The sequence below is a fragment of the Sturnira hondurensis genome, unplaced genomic scaffold (genome assembly GCF_014824575.4).
Source record: "Sturnira hondurensis isolate 20B ecotype Veracruz unplaced genomic scaffold, ASM1482457v3 Scaffold0009178, whole genome shotgun sequence".
Classification (NCBI taxonomy): Eukaryota; Metazoa; Chordata; class Mammalia; order Chiroptera; family Phyllostomidae; genus Sturnira; species Sturnira hondurensis.
In genome coordinates this window covers 3,985,716-4,008,758 of record NW_028081809.1, presented here as the reverse complement: position 1 = coordinate 4,008,758, position 23,043 = coordinate 3,985,716, and the positions used below count along the sequence as shown (strand labels likewise).

Here is a 23,043-nt window from a genome sequence, read left to right as displayed (position 1 = left end):
CATACTCAAAGATGAAAGTTGAAAATGTTTCTGCCAAGGTCAGAATAAGAGAAGGGGGCCCAGTCTCACCATTCCTACTGAACATAATAATAGAAAAGTCCTAACCAGAGCATTCAGGCAAGAAAAAACTACAGGCAACAGAATTAGAAAGAAAGAGTGAAACTGTCTCTATTTATAGATGGCATGATTATATATAAAAAACATCCTGAAAACTACCTTCCAAACTGTTTTTTCCTAATACACAAATTCAATAAATTTGCACAATACAAAAGTAATACACAAATCAGTCATGTTTCTTTACACTAATAATAAATTATTTGAATAAAAATAAAATCTCTTCACAGTAGCACCAAAACAATAATCTATTTAAAAATAAATATAACCACGGAGGTGAAAGATCTCTACCCTGACAACTGTAAGATACTAGTGAAAGAAATTAAAGAAGATACAAATAAATGGAAAAAGATCCCAAGTATGTGAACTGGAACAATACATACTGTTAAAATGTCCATATTACCCAAAGCCATTTATAGATCTAATACAATCGCTACCACAATTCCAATGACATATTTTTTATGGAAATTTTAAAAAATATTAAAATTCATTTTGTTTCACAAAAGATCCTAAACAGCCAAACAAAATCTGAGAAAGAAGAACAAAACCAGACATATCATTTCCTGATTTCAAACTATAGTACAAAGCTATAGCAATTAGAACAGTATGATACTAGCATAAAGAGACATATAGACCAATGGAACAGGGCAAGAGAGCCCAGAAGTAAACCCAAGGGTACAGAGTAAACTAGCATTTGACAAGGAAGCCAAAGATACTCAACAGAGAAAAGATGGTCTCCTCAATAGAGGGTCAGGAAAATAAGATATTCACATGCAAAAGAATAAAACTACATCTCTACCTCATTCCAGCCACAAATTATCTCAAAATGGATTAAAGACTTAAAATGTAACTGGAGCACAAAAAAGATACGACAAAACACAGGAAAAAAGTTCCTTGCCGTGGATTTTGGCAATGACTTTTTGGACATGACACTAAAGTGCAAGCAACACAATAAAAAAGTGGGACTAAATCAAACTAAAAAGCTTCTGAACAGCAAAAGAAACAACAAAATGAAAAGGCAACCTACAGAATGGGGAAATACATTGGCAAACCACACATCTGATGAAAATTAAAATCCAAAATACATTCATATAAGGAATTCAACAACTCAAAAAAAAACCCCACCAAATAATCTAATTTAAAAATGAGCAAAGATCCTAAATAGATACATTTTCCAAAAGAAGATACTCAAATGTATAACAGGTGCATGAAAAGATTCTATTCAACAACACTAACCCCCAGGGAAACAGAAATCAAAACCAAAATGAGATATTAACTCACAAGTGTTAGAATCGCTGCTATCAAAAAGGTAAAAGATATCAGCAAACCAAATCCAACAGCGCACTAAAAATATCATACACCATGATTGTTTCTTGGGATGCAAAGTTGGTGCAATATCGTAAATCAATTAACACGATATACCACATAAACAAAATGAAGGATAAAAATCAAATAATCATATCAATGGATGTAGACAAAGCATCTGACAAAATCCAGCACCCATTATGATAAAAAAAGTTGCAAAGTGGGAATAGAGGGAACATACCTCAACATAATAAAGGCCATATATGACAAACCCACAGCCAACATCACACTCAAGGAGGAAAAACTAAAAACCTTTCCCTTAGGATTAGAAACAAGACAGGAATGTTCACTTTTACTACTCTTTTTTAACATAGTCCTGGAAGTCCTAGCCAGAGCAATCAGACAAAAAGAAATAAGTGGAAAAAGTGAAAGCATTCAAAGTGGGAAGGAAAAAGTGAAACTGTCATTATCTGCAGATGACATGCTCCTGTAATATAAAGAACTCTAAAGATTCCACCAAAAAATTACTGGAACTGATATATGAATTCATGCAGGTAACAGGACACATAACTAATATTTGGAAATCAGTTGCATTTTATATACTAATAATGAACTACTAGGAAGAGAAACTCAGAAAACAACCCTATTTGCAACAGCATGGATGGACCTAGAGGGTATTATGCTCCATGAAATAAGTCAATCAGAGAAAGACAAATACCATATCATTTCACTTGTAAGTAGAAGCTGAAGAACAAAATAAACAAACAAAATAGAAACAGACTCACAGGTACAGAGAATGGACTGACTGTTGGCAGAGGGGAGGAACTTAGGGTTTGTGGGAACGGGTCAAAAAAGGTAAAGGAATTAAAGAAGTACAAATTGGTAGTTATAAATAGTTACAGGGATGTAACACACAATACAGGGAATACAGTCAATAACACTGCAACACTATGTATGGTGCCAGGGCCTGGTAGGCACTGGATACATCAGGAGAACACTTTGTAAAGTATGATTGTCTAACCACCATGCTATGTACCAAAAGCAATACAAAATAATATTGAAAATAAAAAGAAAGTTTTATAAACAAAAAAGATAACAGTGCTGATGATGATGTAGAGAAAAGGGAACTCTTACACACAGTTGGTGGGAATGTAAATTGGTATAGCCACTATAAAAGGCAATGCGGAGTTTCCTCAAAATATTAAAACTAGAACTACCACATGATCCAGCGATTCTACTTGTGGTTATATATCTGAAGGAAATAAAATCACCATGTCAAAGAGGTATCTATATTTTGTGTTTACTGCAACATTACTTACCATAATAACCAAAACATGAAAATGACTAATATGCCCATCAACGGGTGAATGGAAAAAGAGAATATGGTATATATACACAATGGGATATTCTTTAGCCATTTAAAAAAAGGAAATCCTAGCCCTTGGCCGAGTGGCTCAGTGGATTGGAATGTCATCCTATATATCACAAGGTTGCAGGTTCCACGCCCAGTCAGGGCACATAACCAGGTTGTGGGTTTGATCCTGGCCTGGGTGAGTAGGGGAGGCAACCAATCAACGTTTCTCTCTGGCAATGACATTTCTCTTTTTCTTTCACCCACCCCTTTCCTCTCTCTCTAAAATCAATGAACATATCCTTGGGTGAGGAAAAAAAAGGAAATCCTGCCACTTGCAACAACATGAATGGAGGTTTGATGGCATTATACTAAGTGAAATAAGTCAGACAGAGAAAGACAAGTACTGTATGATCCCAATTCTGTGGAATCTAAAAAAATAAATAAATAAACTCAGAGAAACAGAAGTGGACTGGTGGTTTCCAGAGGCAAGTGGTGAGGAGATGGGAAATAAGGAAAGGTGATTAAAATTACAAACTTCCTCCCACAAGATAAATAATTTATGGGGTTGCAATATACAGCATGGTAAGTACAGTTAAAAATAGTGTACTGTAGCCCTGGCTGGTGTAGCTCAGTAGATTGAGCGCAGGCTTGCAAACCAAAAGGTTGCTGGTTTGATTCCCAGTCAGGCACATGCCTGAGTTACAAGCCAGGTTCCCGGCGGGGGATGCACAAGAGGCAACCACACATTGATATTTCTTTCCCTCTACTTCTCCCTAAAAATAAGTAAATCTTTAAAAAAAACAACAAAAAAGTGTATTGTATTTTGAAAATTGCTAAGGAAGATTTTAAAAACTTCTCATCACATGAAAAAACTTTAACTGTGAGGTGATATTAAGTAAACTTACTGTGGTAATCATTTTACATATATACATAAACAATCATGTATACCTTGAACTTATACAATATTATGTATCAATTATATCTTAATAACACTAGGGGGTAATGGTACCTTTTGAAGAACAGAAGTTTTTAATATCAATGAAGTCCAATTTATCATTTTTTCTTTTATGGTATGCATTTTTGGTGTCCTAAAATGCATACCAGGTATGCAAAAGTCTGCCCAGGTAGCAAACGTTTCTACTATTTTTTTTAGCTTTTACTTATAGGTTTCCTGTCCTTTTTAAGTTAATTATGGTTTATGTTGTGAGGTAAAGTTCTTTTTCTCCCATACAGATATGGCACAAAATCTTAAAAAGCTTTTAAACAGCTATTTTCAGCCACATGTGTCTTAGGTACCTTGGTCCCCTACAACTAAAAGCTGAGGCTTTCACAACCTGATTCTAATACCCTCTCCAAGTTTGCTGGCAGCTTGCATTCTGTCACCTCAACATATATGCTTTAGGACCTCATCCAAAGTGGTGTCTACACTATCCTTCACGACTCCTGAAGCCAGGGAGCACGTCCGGAGCTCTAGCATGGAAGAGATACTTTGAGAAACCGAAAGCAGACTGTATCTCTCACCTCTCTTCAATACTCCTCCCTGCCATATACACTCAGTCATGCCAACTTCCCTCCCACATGTCTCCACTGGCATCCCTACTCCTCTTTTATCACCTTCCCCTCCTCCAATTCCTACCAATTCTCTATACTCTTCTTCCAGGAATATTGGCTAAAAGAGAAAACACAGGGAATACTGAAGGGTTCTATATTTGATATGAGAATAGTCAAAAGAGAATGTAACACTGGACTGGCAATAAGATAAAATCAATTCAAACTGAAACTGCTCCTCTAACCTGGGGCATATCCCGTGGTTCTGTAAATCTCAGCTTCCTCATGTGTTAAACAAAGGGGCTCAACAAGACAACCTACTGTTCAGAATCATCTCTGATCATTTGATAACTTTCATCTCAGTGAAATTTTTGAACCCAAAACCAAACCCTGACACTTTTATAGAACAATCTGCATTTGAACTGAAAAAAAAAAATCACAATTTCTGTTCTGATACTACACATTTACAATTCTGTTGTTATACAACTGCACATTTTATTTTTATTTTAAATTGTTTTATTGTTAAGTACAGTTGCCTGCATTTATGATAATGAGTAAGATCACTTTCATAAATGTTGTATAATTCCACCGCTAATCTCTTAACTGCTGGTATAAAGGATTGAGGAAGAAGCATAGAATATCAGGTGTGCTTTTTCTCAACACTAATTTTGCTCCAGATGGGTCAGAGAACTCTACCTATGGCTCTTAGACAGTCCAGCCAAGGTGGCACAGGCTAGACTTCCAGTGGTCTGAAAACAACCTATCCAGAGTCAAAAATATTTGGGGACGGGTGAAGGATGGAAGGTGGCATTAAAATTTAAAATCATAGTAGCAGAGAAGTCTACACCTTACTGTTGGCAGTGGGCATGTCCTTTGGGCAGGGTTCATGAGCAGACCAGGTCCAAAGAAGCATATATAACATTAAGGAGAAGGACAGAGCAATAGGGAAGTCAGGATATTTAATTGCAGATATGAAAGAGAAAAGAGCAAAAACAGTGATTACTAAAGGAATTTCATTAATATACATATTTATGAAGTAGTTTTAGCTGTCCTACTCTTAATCTGAATACTTGCTACTTCTTTCTCAAAATAAAATTTTCTGTTGATCCTATCTGAACTTCACTAGTGGGAGGATAATCCTGGATGTACTTTAGTATCAAGGATCTCTGATTCATGAGAAGCTCTCCTCCCCTTCCAGAAACCAGTGGCAGGCCTGCCCTGGACATCAAAATGAATCACGCAGTAGCATTCTTTATAAAACTGTCTCCATAATAGATGTGAGAAGCTCCAAAAGACCAAAGAATTTGGAGGTGTGAAAGTTGTCTTCAAATTCACATGCATGTATATACTCTTGTAATACCTGAGGATAAAACAACTCCCCTGTAATTACATGAGAATCTGTGTTTAAAAGGCATCTTTTAGATACAAGAATGGGTTTCACTGCTCCCAGTTCCCTCTCCCAGGGGCCTGCAGGCAGAATGATTCTGGTGATACTGAGGGCAGCAGTGGTCAGTCCGTAACAGGCAGGGAGAGACGCAAGAGAGTCACTAGGGAGTTACAAAGTTGATCCTCACACAAAGCCACGATTTCAGCTCTGAGTAAAAAGCCCTTCATATATGATGGGGGAAGAATGCTACATAATACATCTCATGCAAATTCAGATTTAAACCTGGCTTTCCATACACAATACTTAAATACATGATATAATGTGATTTATAATATGCTTCAACAAAAAGTATGGGGAAAGAGATGGGGAACATTGTAGGAATCCCCCAGAAGGAACTGAAAGTATGCTAGTATCTTATTAAATCTACAGAATTTTATATGCCATAAAAAATATATATGTATTTCTTTTTTACCTTTTTTGTTGATATGAACTGAGTCCAAGTGTTGTCTCTGTCTGTGAAAGGAAGAAAACAATGGTAAAAATACTAAAACAAAATCTTTATTCTACAGACATATGAAATATACAAAATATTTTATTGTACTTTCAAATTTGAACTTATGCTCATTTGAATTTTCAGGTTAAACCTGATCCCCAAATCATATGAAATGATTTGTCACAGTATTATATACAGGTACCCTCTATTTTTTTTAGTTCACATTACACCACTTCACTTCAGAAAAGACCTACATTAGTTGCCTAACAGAAAAAACCCAAAGAGGATTTTTGCTTTTATAAAAAAAAGGTAAAAAGCTAAAATAGAGCTCAGAATTTGTTCTGCAGGAGCTGAAAGAGGCAGTGGCCTCCTGGCAGCGAGAGCGGCCCCACTGCGCTGCCTCCCCGGAACCACCCTCAGCACTTCACACCCGGCCCCAGAGTTCGGACCGAGTCTGGGAGCATCTGGGCCTCATCTCTCCGTTGGTTTGTGTGTCCCTTAGCACGCTGTGTCCCAGGGCATCAGAAAAACGTTAAGAGAGCTCTTAAGAGTGTTATACCTTAGTGTAAAATTAGATGTAATTAAACATTTTGATCATGATGAACAAAATAAAAGATGTCCTGCACTGAATTTTGGGTTTGGGAATGCTTTAACATTTTTCTGTAGATATAACTAATTGCCTCTCCACTTGACGCTGTTTCAGCTTTTAGAAACCTCTGCTTTCCGGTAGTGGGGAAACCTATAATTAAAGTGCAAGAGTAATTTGGATTAGATTTTTAACATGGAATTAATACTGAGTAATGTGATTGACTTTTAAAAGTTTGCCAGACCAGTTGATAAGAAGAGTCCTCTTCACTATCGCTTTGTGAGGCTACATGTGTCTCTCACTGTTCACAGCTCACCACTGTGTGCCGGGTGCTGCTATATAACAGTTCCAGCCACTACAGAGTGTAAGGTATTCAAGGAGGGCAATCATCTTAAAACTAAATGAGTATGTGTTATTCACTGAATGAAGAACTAGGAAAATCCTGGAAAGGCGCTATATCAGAGAATAAATAGGTGACATGCTTGAATGCGTGATAAGGAAAGGCCTGTCTGCAGAGATAACACTTACATTAAAGCTAAAGGGTAAAAAGAGCTATGTGTGGAAGCAAGACTGGGTGGTGGCGGAGAAAACAGCATGTGCAGAGGTCCTCATACAGGGAAAAGGCACGATGTTCGAAAAACAGATAGCAGGTCTACATGGCTGGAGCTTAGAGAGAAGGCAGAGAGGAGGAAATGAGCCTGGAGGGGTAAAAACAGGGCAGATTATGTTGTGCTCTGGTAAGAAGTTCAAATTGTATATATTCTAAATGCAATACAAGGGGTCTGGAGGAGTAAGAGACAGAGACAGATGTGGTTTTAAAGATACTATTCCGGCTTCAGTGTAGAGGACAGATTAGAGGAGATAAGAGAGAAGGCAAGAAGTTGAGAGGCAACTAATGAAGGAAATGAAGTGCTTCATAATAATGATGATGATGACAACGATGATGTAAGCAAATACCCAGACTTTGAAGAATACCACCAGTGAAATTATACCAAAAGGTTAGTTTCTACATTATAATTAGAAAAGGCAGTAGAGCTGTGGCATTATTTTTCCCATTAACACATATTATTTTGAAATAGTATTTTGCAGAATATATATGAAAGATATATGGCAGATGTAGGAACTGTCCTTATTTTTCAATGAATGCTTGGGTGAATGTCTGATGTCTGTAACTTTCTTTAAAATATTTCAGTAGTATAATTTGTGTGTCCATGAAAGTGTATATGTATATAACACAAATATGGAAAATGTTAGTAACTGTCAGGTCTTTCTCAGTGGTAAGTGAATGGATATTCATTCTCTCAACTCTTCTATTTCTGTACTTAAAGAAAAACTTCTTTAACTTTGTATTATGGGTGCAAATATTTGCAAATCATATATCTGATGAAGGATTAGTATACAGAATATCACAAAGAACCTCTGTAACTCAACAGCAAACACCAAAAAACAACTCAAGTAAAATATGGCAAGAAATTGAATATATATTTCTCTAAAGAAGACATACAAATGGATAGCGGGTGCATGAAAAGATATTTATTATCATCACTGATCGTTAGGGAAATGCAAATCAAAACCACAATGTGATACCAGCTCACTCCCATTAGGATGGTTACTATAAAAAAACAAACCAGAAAATAACAAGTTTTTGTAAGTGGAGTAAGTGAAGTCAGTGTGTGGAGAAACTGGAACCCTTGTGTACTGCTAGTAGGAGTAAAATGCGCAGCTACTATGGAGAATGGTAAAACAGTTCCTCAAAAAATTAAACAATTACCATATGATCCTGTAAATCCACTTCTGGGTATAGACCCAAAAGAATTGAAAGAAGAAAGCAGGGACTCATATTTGGACATCCATGTTCATAGTAGCATCAAAATAGCCAAAGAATGGAAGCAACCCCAAGTGCAAATAACCAATGAATGAACAAAATGTAATTTATACAACAGAACATTATTCAGTCTTAAAAAGAATGAAAATTCTGATGTCATAAAACTGATAAACCTTGAAGACTAAGACTACAACTGTGCTAAGTGACGAAAGCAGTCACAAAAGGAAAAATACTGTAAGATTCCACTTAAATGAGGTACCTAGAGTAGTCGAATTCAGAGATAGAAACCAGAATGGAGTACTAGAATGGCCAGGGTTTGGGGTAGGAGGAACGTTAGGGTTTCACTTTGGGATGATGAAAAAGTTCTGGACCCGGATGGTGCTGATGTGAAAACAAATGTGAACATACCTAATATCACAAAATTGTACACTTAAAAACGGTTAAAAATGTAACTTTTATGTTACTTGTATCTTATCATACTAAAAAAAAACCTATAGCAAATCGAGATTAATGGAACAGGAGAAAGTCCAGAAATAAACTCACATTTATAGTCATTTGATTTTCAACAAATGCATCAATGCAATCAATAGAGAAACATACACCTTTTCAACACACAGAGCTGGAGCGACTGGACAAACCTACTGGGGGAAAGCCTTTCCCCTTATGTCACACAAGGCCCTCAAACTAAGTTTGGATAAACCACAGTCCTAAGCATAAAAACTAAAATTATAAAGCTTCAACAAGAAAACATAGATTATCTTTGTAACCTTGAAATAGACAAAGATTTCATAAACAAGGCAAAAAAATCCCATTAGGTATAAAAGAAGAAACTGATAGATATATTCATCAAAAAGACATTGTTAGGAAAGTGAAAAGGGAAACTACACACTGAGAGAAAATGTTTACAAATCACTTATTTGATTAATAACATATCCTGAATGTGTAAAAGACTCTGAATAAACCACCCAATTTTTAAAAATCTGCAAGTATACAAATGACATCAAAACATATGAAAAGATACTCTATCAGCTATTAAGGAAAAGCTAGCATAAACTACAACAATAAACTACACATCTATTATAATGTCCAAAATGGAAAAGACCAATCATACAAAAGGTGTGAGAAGGTGGAATAATGGGGACGTTCTTTCATACATACCTGGTAGGAAAGCAAAAAAGCATCACCTCTTTAGAAGAGGCCCAGTGATTTCTTACCAAGTTAAACACACACCTACCACCACATGACCTAGCCACTGCACTCCTAGATATCTGCCCAAGAGTAATGAAAGCATGTGTCCATCCAAAGATCTGATGAATGTTTACAGTAGCTATAGTTGTGATCGGTCAGTACTTGAAACAACCCAAATTTCCATCAACAGGTGAATGAATACACGAAATGTGTGCTATCTACACAATGGAATACTACTCGACAATAAAAAAAGAATAAACTCAAGATTGGGAACTTTTCTTTTTTTCCCCATTAAACATTTCTTTACTGTTTTATAATACATACATATCATTTTAAAAAGAATTTTAAAAGAACATTTGAGTGACAAAAGAATAAATACTGATACACACAGAAACATGGGTAAATCTCAAAATAATCATGCTGAGTCAGATCCCCCTAAAAGTACACTCTGCATGATTCCATTTATATAAAGTGGTTTAAAATATAAACTAAGCAACTGTGACTAAAAGCAGATCAGTGCCTGTCTAGAGATGGGAAAGTGAAGGTTGGAACGATCACCAAAGGTCACAAGTAAACTTTCATGGTGATGGGTATGTTCCTTATCTTGATTAGAGCCATGGTTTCACTACAAGGTGTATAAATGTCAAACTTCAGATTGTACACTAAGTCTATACTTACGCTAACTGACAGTTTACTGTATGTTACTTCAAAAATAGCATAACCTAACAATTCTGGAGAAGCAAAGCTGGTTCCCATCTGAGGTTGCAGAAAAAAGACTCAGGAAGTGTATTACCCATGTACACTTTCTTGAGGGGGAGAAAAACCTTCAACAAAACAGTCTGGCCAAAAAGATTACTCATGAAGAATTGCAAATGAGGAAGCTGTATTGTGAAAGCTAGAAACTGAAGGTAAAGGAACTGTGGAAATAAGGTTAGAAAAGTAGAAAGCAAATTTTTTGAAGTATAAGCCACAAAAATAGAAAAATCATTATTTAACTAAAGAGTAAAATATCTCAGGACTTGCTCTGATACTTTACTGAAAGACAGAGATCACCACAGACACTAGTTTATTTCTAAGGTAACTGAGAAATAAAGGTCTAAACATTTTAAATATTTATCTGAAAAGCCTCAAATCAAGAGAGAAAACAAAAAAGGAACACATAAAAATTAGATGAACTGGATTAAAAACAAATACAATTAAATGAGATCAACTTTTCTATTTAAAAAAGACAAAAGGATTGTGTCAAAAGAGGAGGAAAAGGAGAAAAGGCAAGCAAGGAAGAGTTACAAAGTAATAACCTTACATCTTAAGCAAAAATTTATAAATTAACAGTAAGGAGAAAAAAATGAAAATGGGGGAAAGAATATTGTCAATGAAAGGGCAAGAATAGGCAATTCACTAAAGACAAACAAATGGCCAACAACTATATGAAAAGATGATCAGTCTCATTAAATAATGAAGCAGTGCCTAGAAGACACTGATATTTCATTATCCACCATCTGACTGGCAGGTGCTCTTGAACTTTATGAATTTATGCCCAAAGATAAGTGTCTATTAGGAGTGCCCGTGCCATGGTTTTTGAATGGTGGGGAGATTTTCTATCAAATATAAGATATACTTATAGTATTTCAAAGTAAATTTCACTGAATCACAGATACTTAAATTTGGTAATCCTCGGCTTATTGCAAATGATCTTTTCACTGTGTCTATCTCAAGAGACAAGCACAGACTCCTTCCTACCCACAAGTCAGAATCTATGCTGCTATTGCATGTAAGGGCTCCAGCCCCAGCCGAGCTCACTGCGAGGCTCCAGATGCCAGACCAATCTGAGCACAGTCTCTCAGAAATCATGCCCAACCCAAACACGGCCATATAGAGGAAAACAGAGTACTCTTACACATGAATGAACCAGTCTCTGCAAATATGTGTGTGTGAGAGACATGTTCTCAAATATTAAATTCTCTTATCACAAAAATAACACATGATATTTTTTCTACCTATAACCTAGTAGTTCTACTTTGGAGGCAATTTTGTCCTCCAGGGCTGTGTGATAACATCTTGATATTTTTGATGGGCAACTGAGGGGCTATGCTACTTGCATCTAGAGGGGGAAAGCCAGGGATGGTGACAAATACAATGCACAGGCCAGTCTTCTTCTCCCCAAGGACTTACTGTATCTGGTCCAAAATGTTTACACTGCCAAGAATGAAAACCCTACTGTGATCTGAATTTTACGAAGAAATAGCAGTAATTTAGATTTTTCATTTGTAATATCAGCTTGCAATATAAATCAAAGTGCATAACTGTCACAACTTTATGTGGACATCTGAATGCAGGATCAAAGCCACATTTAATTTTTAATTTATCTATAAATTACATTTTATAGATAAGGAAACTAAGCTTCTGAATGATTCAAATTACGGTCCAGGAGCAAATGGTAAGAGTCAGAATTCAGAGCTTGTACTGTGGTCTATTCTTACATACTTATTATGATACATACCCTTGATAAGACTGTATGTGCCTAATATTAACATCTTTTAGCTTACACGGGCTGAAGTTGGCCATATTATTGCTAACATTTTTTTTAAAGATTTTATTTATTTATTTATTTATTTATCTTTAGAGGAGAAGGAGAGGGAGAGAAACATCAATGTATGGTTGCCTTTCGTGCATCCCCTGCTGGGAGTTGGCCTGCAGGGAACCAGCCTACAACCCAGGCATGTGCCCTGACTGGGAATCGAACCATGATCCTCTGGTTCACAGGCCTGCGCTCAATCCACTGAGCTACATCAGCTAGGGCTTATTGCTAACATTTTAATGTCATATGTTATGTTGTATCACTACTGAATAGCATATTAAATTTCCTTAGAAATATTCAACTAACTGAAATTTAACCCAGAATTAGGCAAACAGGGCTAGTTGTGTACAAGGCACTAGGTGTTTAGATATAAACAAGGGGTGTGCCAGCCTAGACTTTAAGATTCTTGATGGTACAGGTGGGACATATTCACAGGTCAGTGGTACCAGGGGCTACACTGGGCAGTATATCAGTGTCCCATACTGTGCAGTTTTCCCCAGGGCTATGCTTGAGAAGAACCACTCAGTTTCCTTGCAGATTAGATCTGTCACCTCAGATATAAAATTACATAATTCTTCAAGGATTAGGGTAGGGGTAGAGGATGAGATCCACTTTTGATTAAGAAAAATAAACATGTCCTGGCTGGCATAGCTCAGTGGATTGAGCACGGGCCTGTGAAGCAAAGGGTCACTGGTTCGGTTCCCAGTCAGGGCACATGCCTGGGGCGGGCCAGGTCCCCAGTAGGGGACACATGAGAGGCAACCACACATTGATGTTTCTTTCCTACTCTTTCTCCTTCCCTTCCCCTCTCTCTAAAAATAAATAAAATATTAAAAAAATAAAAATAAAAATAAACATGTGTCAACTACCCACCCTCATCCCCCAAAGGGTCCTGCAAATAGTTCTCATCACTGAAAATGAACACAGTACCTATAAGGTAGTTTTAGAAATCTTTAACTCACAAAATGGGTCTTCCTTACCTTTAAAAAATTATTTTGCTTATGTGTTTGCCTATGTGTATTTTTAATGTAAATTTTTATTGAGATAATTGTAGATTCACACACAGCTGTAAGAACTAAGAGAGGTACATTTTCCCCAGTTTTCCCCAGTTTCCCCCAATTTCCCCCAGTGTAACCCTTCTCCAAAAGCTATGGTATAAGATCACAACCAGGATATTGACATTGACATAATCACATATTTTGTTTGTTCAAATTTCCCCAGTTTCACTAATGTGTACTCATTTATGTGTTTGTGTGTCCATTAACTTCTACACAATATTCTCACTGGTGTGGGTTCATGAATCCACCACCACAGTCAGGATTCATAATATTCCTTCACCACAAGGACCACAGGTGCTGACCTTTTACAACAACCTACCTTCTGTTCTCCCCTCCCCCAAGGTCCAGCAATCATTGATCTGCTGTTCATGTCTAAAATGTTGTCATCTCAAAACTCGCGTATGCAAAATCACACGGATACAACCTTGGGTCTGGCTGTTTACTCAACATAATTCTCTGGTGATTCATTCAGGTCGTTACAGGTAGCAAGAACTGTTCCCCCTTTTACTGTTGAGCAGTATTCCATGCATGGATACCCCACAGCCTATTTAACTAGTCACCCACCGATAAGCTGGGTTGCTTCCAGCTTTTGACTATTTATTACAAATAAAGTTTCTATGAACAAGTCTTAGTGTGACTACAAATTTCCATTTCTCTGGGGGAATTCACAAGACTACAATGCTAAGTAAGACACAGGGTAACCACGTTTGGTTTTATAAGAAACTACCAAACTTTTCCCAGAGTGGCATCCCACTTACTCATCAGCAATGTGTGAGTGACCATTTCTCCCCATCCTTGCTAGTAGTTGGCGTTGTCGTTATTTTGTGTGTGTGGCTTTAATCTGCATTTTCTCAATGGATGATGCTCAACAGCATCACCCTACATAATTTTATTAACCAATGACACTTCAATAAATTCAGTAATTTTTTTAAAAAAGAACTTAGAAGAGCCCTGGCTGGTATAGCTCAGTGGATTGAGAGCAGGCCTGCAAACCAGACGATCGCAGTTCGATTCCCAGTCAGGGCACATGCCTGGGTTGCAGGCCAGTTCCCAGCAGGGTCCAGTTCCCAGCAGGGGATGCACAAGAAGCAACCATACATTGATGTTTCTCTTCCTCTCTCCTTCCCTCCCTCTCTAAAGATAAATAAACAAAATATTAAAAAAAAAAACTGAGAAGAGTAACTGGCACTCGGCAATAGCCAATATAGTTGTTTATTGTTTCTAAATTTTCCATATTTTCCCCAAGTTTATATTTCTTTGTAATAAAAGTATTAAAAAAAGATGAGTACTTTTACAATTCTGTACACATCAAACTAACATCTCCCTTCTGCTTTATCTTGAGAGAACAGAAAGCAGGGTTCCAAGACAATTTAGAGGTTAGTAATGTATAGTATACAAATCAAGTCCAGCCATCATTTCCCCCCATTTTACTATTATACATGACATGAAACTTACCTACCACCTTAACCATTTTAAGTGTATAACTCAGTGGTATTAAATACATTCATAATGTTGTGTAACCATCACAATCCTAAAGCCCTGTATTTCCAGAATTTCTTTTACCTTGGAAAGGTGAAATTCTATACCCAATTCCTTTTTCTTCAGCCCTGGACATCCACCATTCTATTTTCTGTCTCTGGTTTTGACTACTCAAACTACTTCATCTGAGTGGAATCATACAACATCTGTCGTTTTGTGACTGACTTATATAGCATACATCTGCAGGGTTCATCTATGTTGTAGCTTATGTCAGAATTTCCTACCTTTTTAAGGCTAAATAGTGTTTTATTGTACTTATAAACCACATTTTATTTATCTATATATCCGCTGACAAACATGGGTTGCTTCCATGTTTTGGCTATCGTGAATAATGCTGCTATTAACACGAATGTCTAAATACCTATTTGAGACCTAATCGGAACTCTTTGGGGTACATACCGAGAATGGGTATTTCTAGTTCATGTGATAATTATATTTTTAATGTTCTTAGGATCTGCCATACCATTTTCTAGTACCAGTGCACAGGGTTCCAATTTCTCCACATACTCACCAATACACATTATTTTCTGTTTCTTCTTTTTTTACAGTAGCCGTCCTGAGAGTGTAGGATGATCCCTCATTGTACTTTTGATTTGCATTCCCTAAAGATCACTTTGAGCATCTTTTCATGTGCTTACTGGCCATTTGCATGTCTTCTTTGGAGAAATGTCTACCTAAGTCCTTTGTTTATTTAAAAATTTTTTTTGCCCTTTTGTTGTAAGTTTTATAAGTTCTCCATATATTCTGCATATCAATCCCTTATCAGATATAACTTGCAAATATTTGCACCCAGTCTATAGATTGCCTGTTCACTTTGTTCCTGTTTTGTTTTGGTGTACAATATTTAAACATTTTCATTAAGTCCAATTTGTCTAATTTTTCTTTTGCTGACTGTGCCTTTGACATCACAGTTAAGAAATAACTCCCAAATCTAGTGTCATAACGCTTTTGTCCTACATTTTCTTCTAAGAGTTTTATAGCTTCAGGTCTTATGTTTATATCTTTGATTCATTTTGAGTTAATATTTGTATATAGTGTTAGGAAAGGGGCCAACTTCATTGTTTTGCACATGAATATCTAGTTTGCTCAGCACCATTTATAAAATGACTACACTTTTCCATTAAATAGTCTTGGCAGCATTATCAAAAACCAACTGGGTATATGTGAAGGTTCATAGCTGTCTATCCTATTCCATTGGTCTATAGGTCTGTCTTCAGGCCACCAGCACCCCATTTTGATTACTGTAGCTCTGTAGTAAGTTTTGAAATCAAAAAGTGTGAATCCTTCAGCTTTGATCTTTTCCAAGGATATTTTGGCTATTTAAGGTACCCTGACTTTCTATATGAATTTTAGGATGGATTTTTCTATGTATGCAAAAGAAATACTGAATATCAATGGATTTTGACAGGGATGGTACTGAATCTATTGATCACTTTAAGTAGTACTGGCATCTTAATAGTATTACTCTTCCAATCCACGAATATGGGGTGTGTTTCCATTTATTTATGTTTTCTTTAATTTCTTTCAGCAGTGTTTGTAAATTTCATTGTACAAGTCTTTCACCTCTTTGGTTAAGCTAATTCCTCAGTATTTCATTCTTTATAGTGGTACTGTAAATGGACTTTTCTGATTCCTTTCTGGATTGTTCATTTTTAGTATACAGCCATACCTCATTGTATTGTGCTTTGCCTTATTGAATTTTACAGATACTATGTTTTTCATTAACACTAAGGCAAGATGCTCCACCAGCTAAAAGATTACAATTCACTAAAGGCTCAGATAAATGTTAGCACTTTTTAGCAATAAAGTTTTTTTTTAAATGAAGGTATGTATATTACTTTTACTAGACATATGCCATCGCACACTTAACAGATTGCAGGATAGCCTACACATAACTTTTATGTGCACTGGGAAACCAAAGAATGTCATGTGACTTACTTTATTGCAATATTGATATTCACTTTATTGCAATTGTACATGGAAGGCTAAATATACCTCAACTAATTCAGCTTCCATTAGTGAGAAGTCACACCTGTTGCAGTCTTCTCAAGTCACCCCGAACATTTTCAGTAACAGGAACTCACTTCTCCCAGGGAACCCTGTTTGGTTCTGAAATTATTAGCCTTGATTTTAATACTTTTGCTTAAAATAAGTTGACATCTTTAGAGCAAAACTCTTTAAAAAGGTGTGTAATCTTCAATGACCATTTTAATATGTAGACATTTTAAAATAGTAAATCTCTTTAGTTTCTTCCTCTTACCGCAGTCTTTTTCTACACTTTGAACTGTTTTCTTTGTATGCATGTATGAGAAAAACTATTCTTTTCAATCACCTCCCCTGCCTAAAATATGTTTCTTCAGCACTTAGTTTATCTCTTTTTGTTAAAAAGTACATACTGATTTTTGTGTACTGATTGTCTCCTCTTAACTTTGCTGAATTCATTTACTAGTTCTAACAGTTTTTTGTAGAAATTTTAGGGTTTTCTATTGGGCTGGCCAAAAAATTCGTTTGGTAGCACTTAGCTGTCTTTAACTTCATTTGAAACAATTTTGCTAGACTGTATTGTGACAGTTGTCATATCAGCGTGCATTTAAAAAAATATCAAAACTGGTGAATTTTTGTGAAGCTATTTTAATATTGAAGATGGGAGAAAATAAGCAACATTTTCTGTATATTATGCTTTATTATTGTGCCCACTCCTACTGGGGATCAAACTCACAGCCTAGGCAGGGGCCCTGACCTGGAATTGAATCTGCCACCTTTTGATGTACAGAATGATTGTCCAACCAACTGAGCCACCCAGTCAACAGTACTGAGATCTTTGTTTCTTCATATAGCTTCAAGTTGTTTTCCAGTGTAGTTTCATTTTAATCTGCAGGACCCTCTTTAGCATTTTTTGCAGGGCAGGTCTAATGGTAGTAAAATTCCTCACCTTTTGTTTATCTGGGAATGGCTCCTTCACTTTTGAAGTACATTTGTGCCAGACACAGAATTCTTGGTTGACAGTTTTTTTTCTTCTTTTACAACTTTGACTATATTGGTCCACTGACTTCTCACCTCTAGAGTTTATGATGAGAAGTCCTTAATCTCATTGAGGACTCCTTGGGTATGATAAGATGCTTTCCTCTTGCTACTTTCAAGACTCACTTGGTCTTTCAAAAGTTTGGTATTTATACTGTGTATTAAATGACCTCTTAGACCAACCTACCTTCTAAGCACACCAATTAGGAATTTACATCTTTTCTTTAAGACAACCCTGTTAACTCTCAGGGAGCAGAGGAACAGAAAGTGTAAAAGCTTTGGAATCAGACTTGCTTAATGAACTACCTAGCTGAGATTCCAACAAGTGCTCACAAAAAAATGGTAGTTCTGGCTATTATTGCCTTCTAGTTATGGTTTCCTATCAATGAACAATTAGAAAAGAATATTTACATCCACTGTTTCTTTACAAAAGTTAGAACACAAAATTATAAACTCTTATAAGCTTTATTTATTTTTTTAAAGATTTTTATTTATTTATAGAGAAGGGAAAGGAAGGAGAAAGAAAGGGAGAGAAAAATCAATGTATGGCTGCCCCCAGTGTGTCCCCAACTGGGGACCTGGCCTGCAACGCAGGCACATGCCCCAACTGGACACGGAACCAGCAAACCCTTAGTTCCCAGGCCCATGCACAATCTACTGAACCACACCAGCCAGGGCAAATTCTTATAAGCTTTAAAAAAGCACACTGAACTCTGCACAGGCTCTCAACTCATGAACATTGTGGAGCTTGCCTTCCAATGCCTCAAAATTCTAAGCATTCTGGCAGAATAATGAAACAAAAAATACAGAGCTAGCCTCTTCCTCGGGCTTATCTTCATTTGTTTATAAAAAGAGTTAGATTAGAAAACAGATGTTTATAAATGATAAAATCTTTTAAAATTCAATCTTACAATATTTCAAAGGAACAGGTTAAAAAGAACCAGCCATTCTGACTAGTTAGTTAGCACTGAAATATGGTTTGAGGACTCCCTGTGATGATAAGTCCTAATGCATGTTTCTTCTATTGATATGTAGGGGTGTTCTGTGTTCATCTCAGGAACTACTTGTCTTTATATACTCTACACTCTAAATCTTAGCAGCCTTGCCACGCAGAAAAGATAATGAACACAGCACCTAGAACAAAAAAACATGGGCTCAGAAGACTCCTACTATGCCTAGGCATAACCTACTATTACCAGTGCTAACCCAGGGAATGTGTTTGAGAACTGCACATGCACTGTCTGTAGAAAGAGCTTGGAAACACAAGAGGCTAGGTACTTAATGGAGGTTAGATTCCTCCTCAAGCAACTGAATACTGAACAAATTATTTAACTTCAATGAGTCCCATTTTCTTGTCTTTAAAAAACAAATCATCCCTGGCCAGTGTGATTTGGTTAGTTGGAGCCTCGTCCTGTAACCAAAAAAAGGTGTGGGTTCAATTCCTGGTCAGAACATGTGTCTAGGTTGCAAGTTTGTTCCCCAGCCAGATGCCTGCAATCCTTGGTCCTGGTGCGTATGGGAAGCGGCCAATCCATACTTTTCTTTTGCATCCATGTTTTCCTCCCTTCCTCTCTCTTTCTAAAAGCAATAAAAAAATGTCCTCAGGTGAGAACAAAAGAATTTTTTAAAAAATCAAATCTAATCTTTGTAGCAAATTTTAAAATGAGTTTTGGCAATTTTTACTGACTTATCAGATAATTTTTAGGGGTAAAAAAGTTACTATGAGCCAAACCACATAACTTTCAGGATCTTGGTGGGAATGGTCTCAGGCAAAATTCTGATTTTAAATAATGTAAAACAAGTCTATTACTTAGACTCTTTCCCTCCTTTTTTTTAAAATTTGGAGAACCTTGATATATATTCTGCCACAGAAAGGCTATATGTTCATACTCTGTTTTAATTGCACTAAAAATAATCAGGTGTTAAGAAATAGTTAAACCTATGGGAAAATTTTTGTCAGAAAGAATGACATTAGGTCAAAATCAAAAGTATTCCTAGGAAATATCCTTCAACATTAAAACAAACAATTTTTGTAAATACATTCAAAAGGGTCTTATATTCTGCTACCTGGGGATATATAATACATTATCTATAGCACCTCAACATTAGACATTCTGTAGGAGTCTCAGTGAGGTTTCACTGTAGCTGAAGTAACCAATTGGTAACACCTGCCCTCAACATTTTCCCAGTCCAAAATTACCTTTGCCATAGAGCTATGAAGTCTCAACCAAGCTCCTGTCCAAGCATTTCAGCAGACCCAGAGTATAAGCGAATCACATCCCAGTCCACAAGCTCTTCCAAAAAGTCCAGAATTTCCAAAATGATCAACTTGCAATCTAGATGTCTAGTTCCTAAAGGGCATCGATACTTCCTTAATCGATAATTTTTTGGAAAATGCCCAGAAATTCAGCCCTGATTTGTCTGCCATCCAAATCCTGCAAACCACCACCTAAAGGGAGATATTTAAAACAGTCATCCCTATAGGTTCTCCAAGTTCTCATCTTGTGACAGATTAAAGAACTAGGAAAGGACTAAGATCATTTTCTAGTAAGAAGGCATTACAAAACTAGGGATCATTATATTATCTTCACTCTTTATTCAGTTTTAAAATATAAAAAGCCATACAAATACCTTCTGCAAGTACAATGCAGCCAACTGCCTACTGCGTTTCTCAACATCTTTAATGTAAAGGGATAAACGATGTGCTTATTTAAAACATTTAGAACCAGTAAAAATGTTATCCAGAACACTTACTTGCTTCATTGTCAGGGGAAAAAATCCTTAATATCCGTCACTCTTTTATCTTGATCTCTTTGTGTGCTTAGTGTCTGAAATCTAAATTTATGCTAAAATTCAAATAGAAATCTTTTTCCAGATCTCTAGCAGAATCATTTCTCTATAACTTTAATCTAACTTTAATTTTTACTTTCCTGCCTTTATCATAAACTACTAGAAATATCTTTCCAGCATTATATGTCATATATTTAGTTATAAACAAGTAAACAAATACATCATGGGTAACATCATGTAAGATAGAGACTAATAATCACACCTACCATGAAAAGATCATAATTCTAATGCCAGTCCCACTACCAAGGTCATGGAATTTGGGGTAACTTATAAAATTCTGGGCAACTTCATATTATAAAATGAACAAAAAATTATAAGTTTTGCTGCCAAATAACACGGTATCAGTTATTTGTTTGAAAACAAATGGTATTATTACAAAGGGGTAAGACTATTAGACAAACATAAAATATGATTAAAGTTTGGGGAAGAAAAGAGAAAACACCCACCCACAAAAATCAGAAGATTAGTTAAGATGGCTTTTAGTGACCTGGTTGGTGTGGCTCAGTGGATTGAGTGCTGGCCCATGAACCAAAGGGTCACTCATTCAATTTCCAGTCAGGGCACATGCCTGGGTTTCGGGCCAGATCCCCAGCAGGGGGCATGCAAGAGGCAACCACACATTGATGTTTCTCTCCCTCTCTTTCTCCCTCCTCTCTCTCTAAACATGAATAAATAAAATCTTTTAAAAAAACAAAGCAGTGTTGTCTAATAGAGATATAATGCAGGCTACATAATAATAGCCATATTTTAAAAAATTAAAAAGACGGCTTTTACTGTTCCTTTTCAGCTCTGAAACTCTAAACTGATTTTTAGCTGAGAAAATTAAAACAGGCTTCATGGTGATTATCTGAGCTAGGTATGAAAGGAAGGACAGGATTTTATCAGGTTACACTTTCTAATTTTATGTAATGTATATCTAATACTAAAGATGGGCAGACAATGGCAAGTGGAAGGATTGTACAGATGTAAATTTATAGAACTTACACTCTTTAGAGAAGTTCTTGTCCAGAAAAATATTTTAAGGACCAACATCCGAATTCAGTGTTTCACTCACTGGCTCCGTCTTCACAGAGCTCACTAGATTTCACTGCTCCTGATCTGACTCACCCTTCCCCCTCCCTTCCCCATTACTAATGATAATATTTCATTTAAAAGATAATTCATGGAACGAAGGAGATGTTTATTATTACCAATGATTCTACTAACCTTTCTGCACATAAAACTCATAAAATATACTTCACAGAAGCTACATCTTTAAAAGAAAATAATCAGATATTATTTAAAACTTGACATTGAGACGATTCTTTAATTTAAAATAAAATTACCTGTAGTAGCCCTCCATCATCAAATCGCAGTACTTCTATTATGCTCTCCGACTGAATAAATGCTGTGAAGGAAACAAAACATACTATCACTTAAACAAACATAAATTTGATTTAAATAAATCTGTTTACCCTAAAGTTAACTACTATAATTTTATATTTTAAAAATATGCTGCTTGATGGAAAATATGACCAATACTTCTGGATTTTAGCAACAATAAAATATTTTTTAAAATAAAATACAACTCAATTAGAAACTGGTTTTAAACACCTACAGGCTGTGTAAACCACTTGCAAAATATCCATTCCTACTATATTGCTAGAGAACACAAAACAGTCTTTTTGACTAGATGCAGCAGATTATTTTCATTGACAGGTTATTGAAAATATCATAAATATATAACAAAGATCACTAAATGATTGTATTTCCCCCCAAAATGATAAGTTGACATTTTATATTGTCTGCTCTTTTGTAGGGATAATATGACCAGGGTCAACAGTCAAGAGACATGTTAGGAGAGTGGAAAAGGAAAATGGCAAAAGGAGATTATTCTGTTCCAGGACACTGAGAACAATGCAACGGCAAGATATGAAGCTAACACACTTTTACCACCCAATCCACCAATTGTGCTCCTAGGTAATCACCCAACTGACCTGAAAACATGTCCACATAAAAATCTGCATATAATTCCTGATAGCAGCCTTATTCATAATCACCATAACTGAACACAATCAAGATGTTCTTCAAAAGATGTCTAGAGAGACAAACTGTGGTATACCCACACAACAGACTACTATTTGGTGATAAAAAGTAAAAGAAAATACATACTATAGGATTCCAAGTATAAGACATTCTGAAAAAGGCAATACTATAG

The 23,043-nt window shown here is 36.1% G+C and overlaps 1 protein-coding gene across 1 annotated transcript in view; it reads right to left on the bottom strand.

Annotated features, from left to right (window-relative positions):
- TMEM131 (transmembrane protein 131) overlaps positions 1–23,043 on the bottom strand; it is a 216,902-nt gene that overhangs the window by 147,703 nt on the left and 46,156 nt on the right. The window contains exons 2-3 of the mRNA XM_037056831.1: positions 22,172–22,233; positions 6,181–6,221 (exon numbers count right to left, since the gene is read on the bottom strand). Of these exons, the coding sequence (XP_036912726.1) occupies positions 6,181–6,221; positions 22,172–22,233 (103 nt within the window). The remainder of the gene's footprint in view (positions 1–6,180; positions 6,222–22,171; positions 22,234–23,043) is intronic.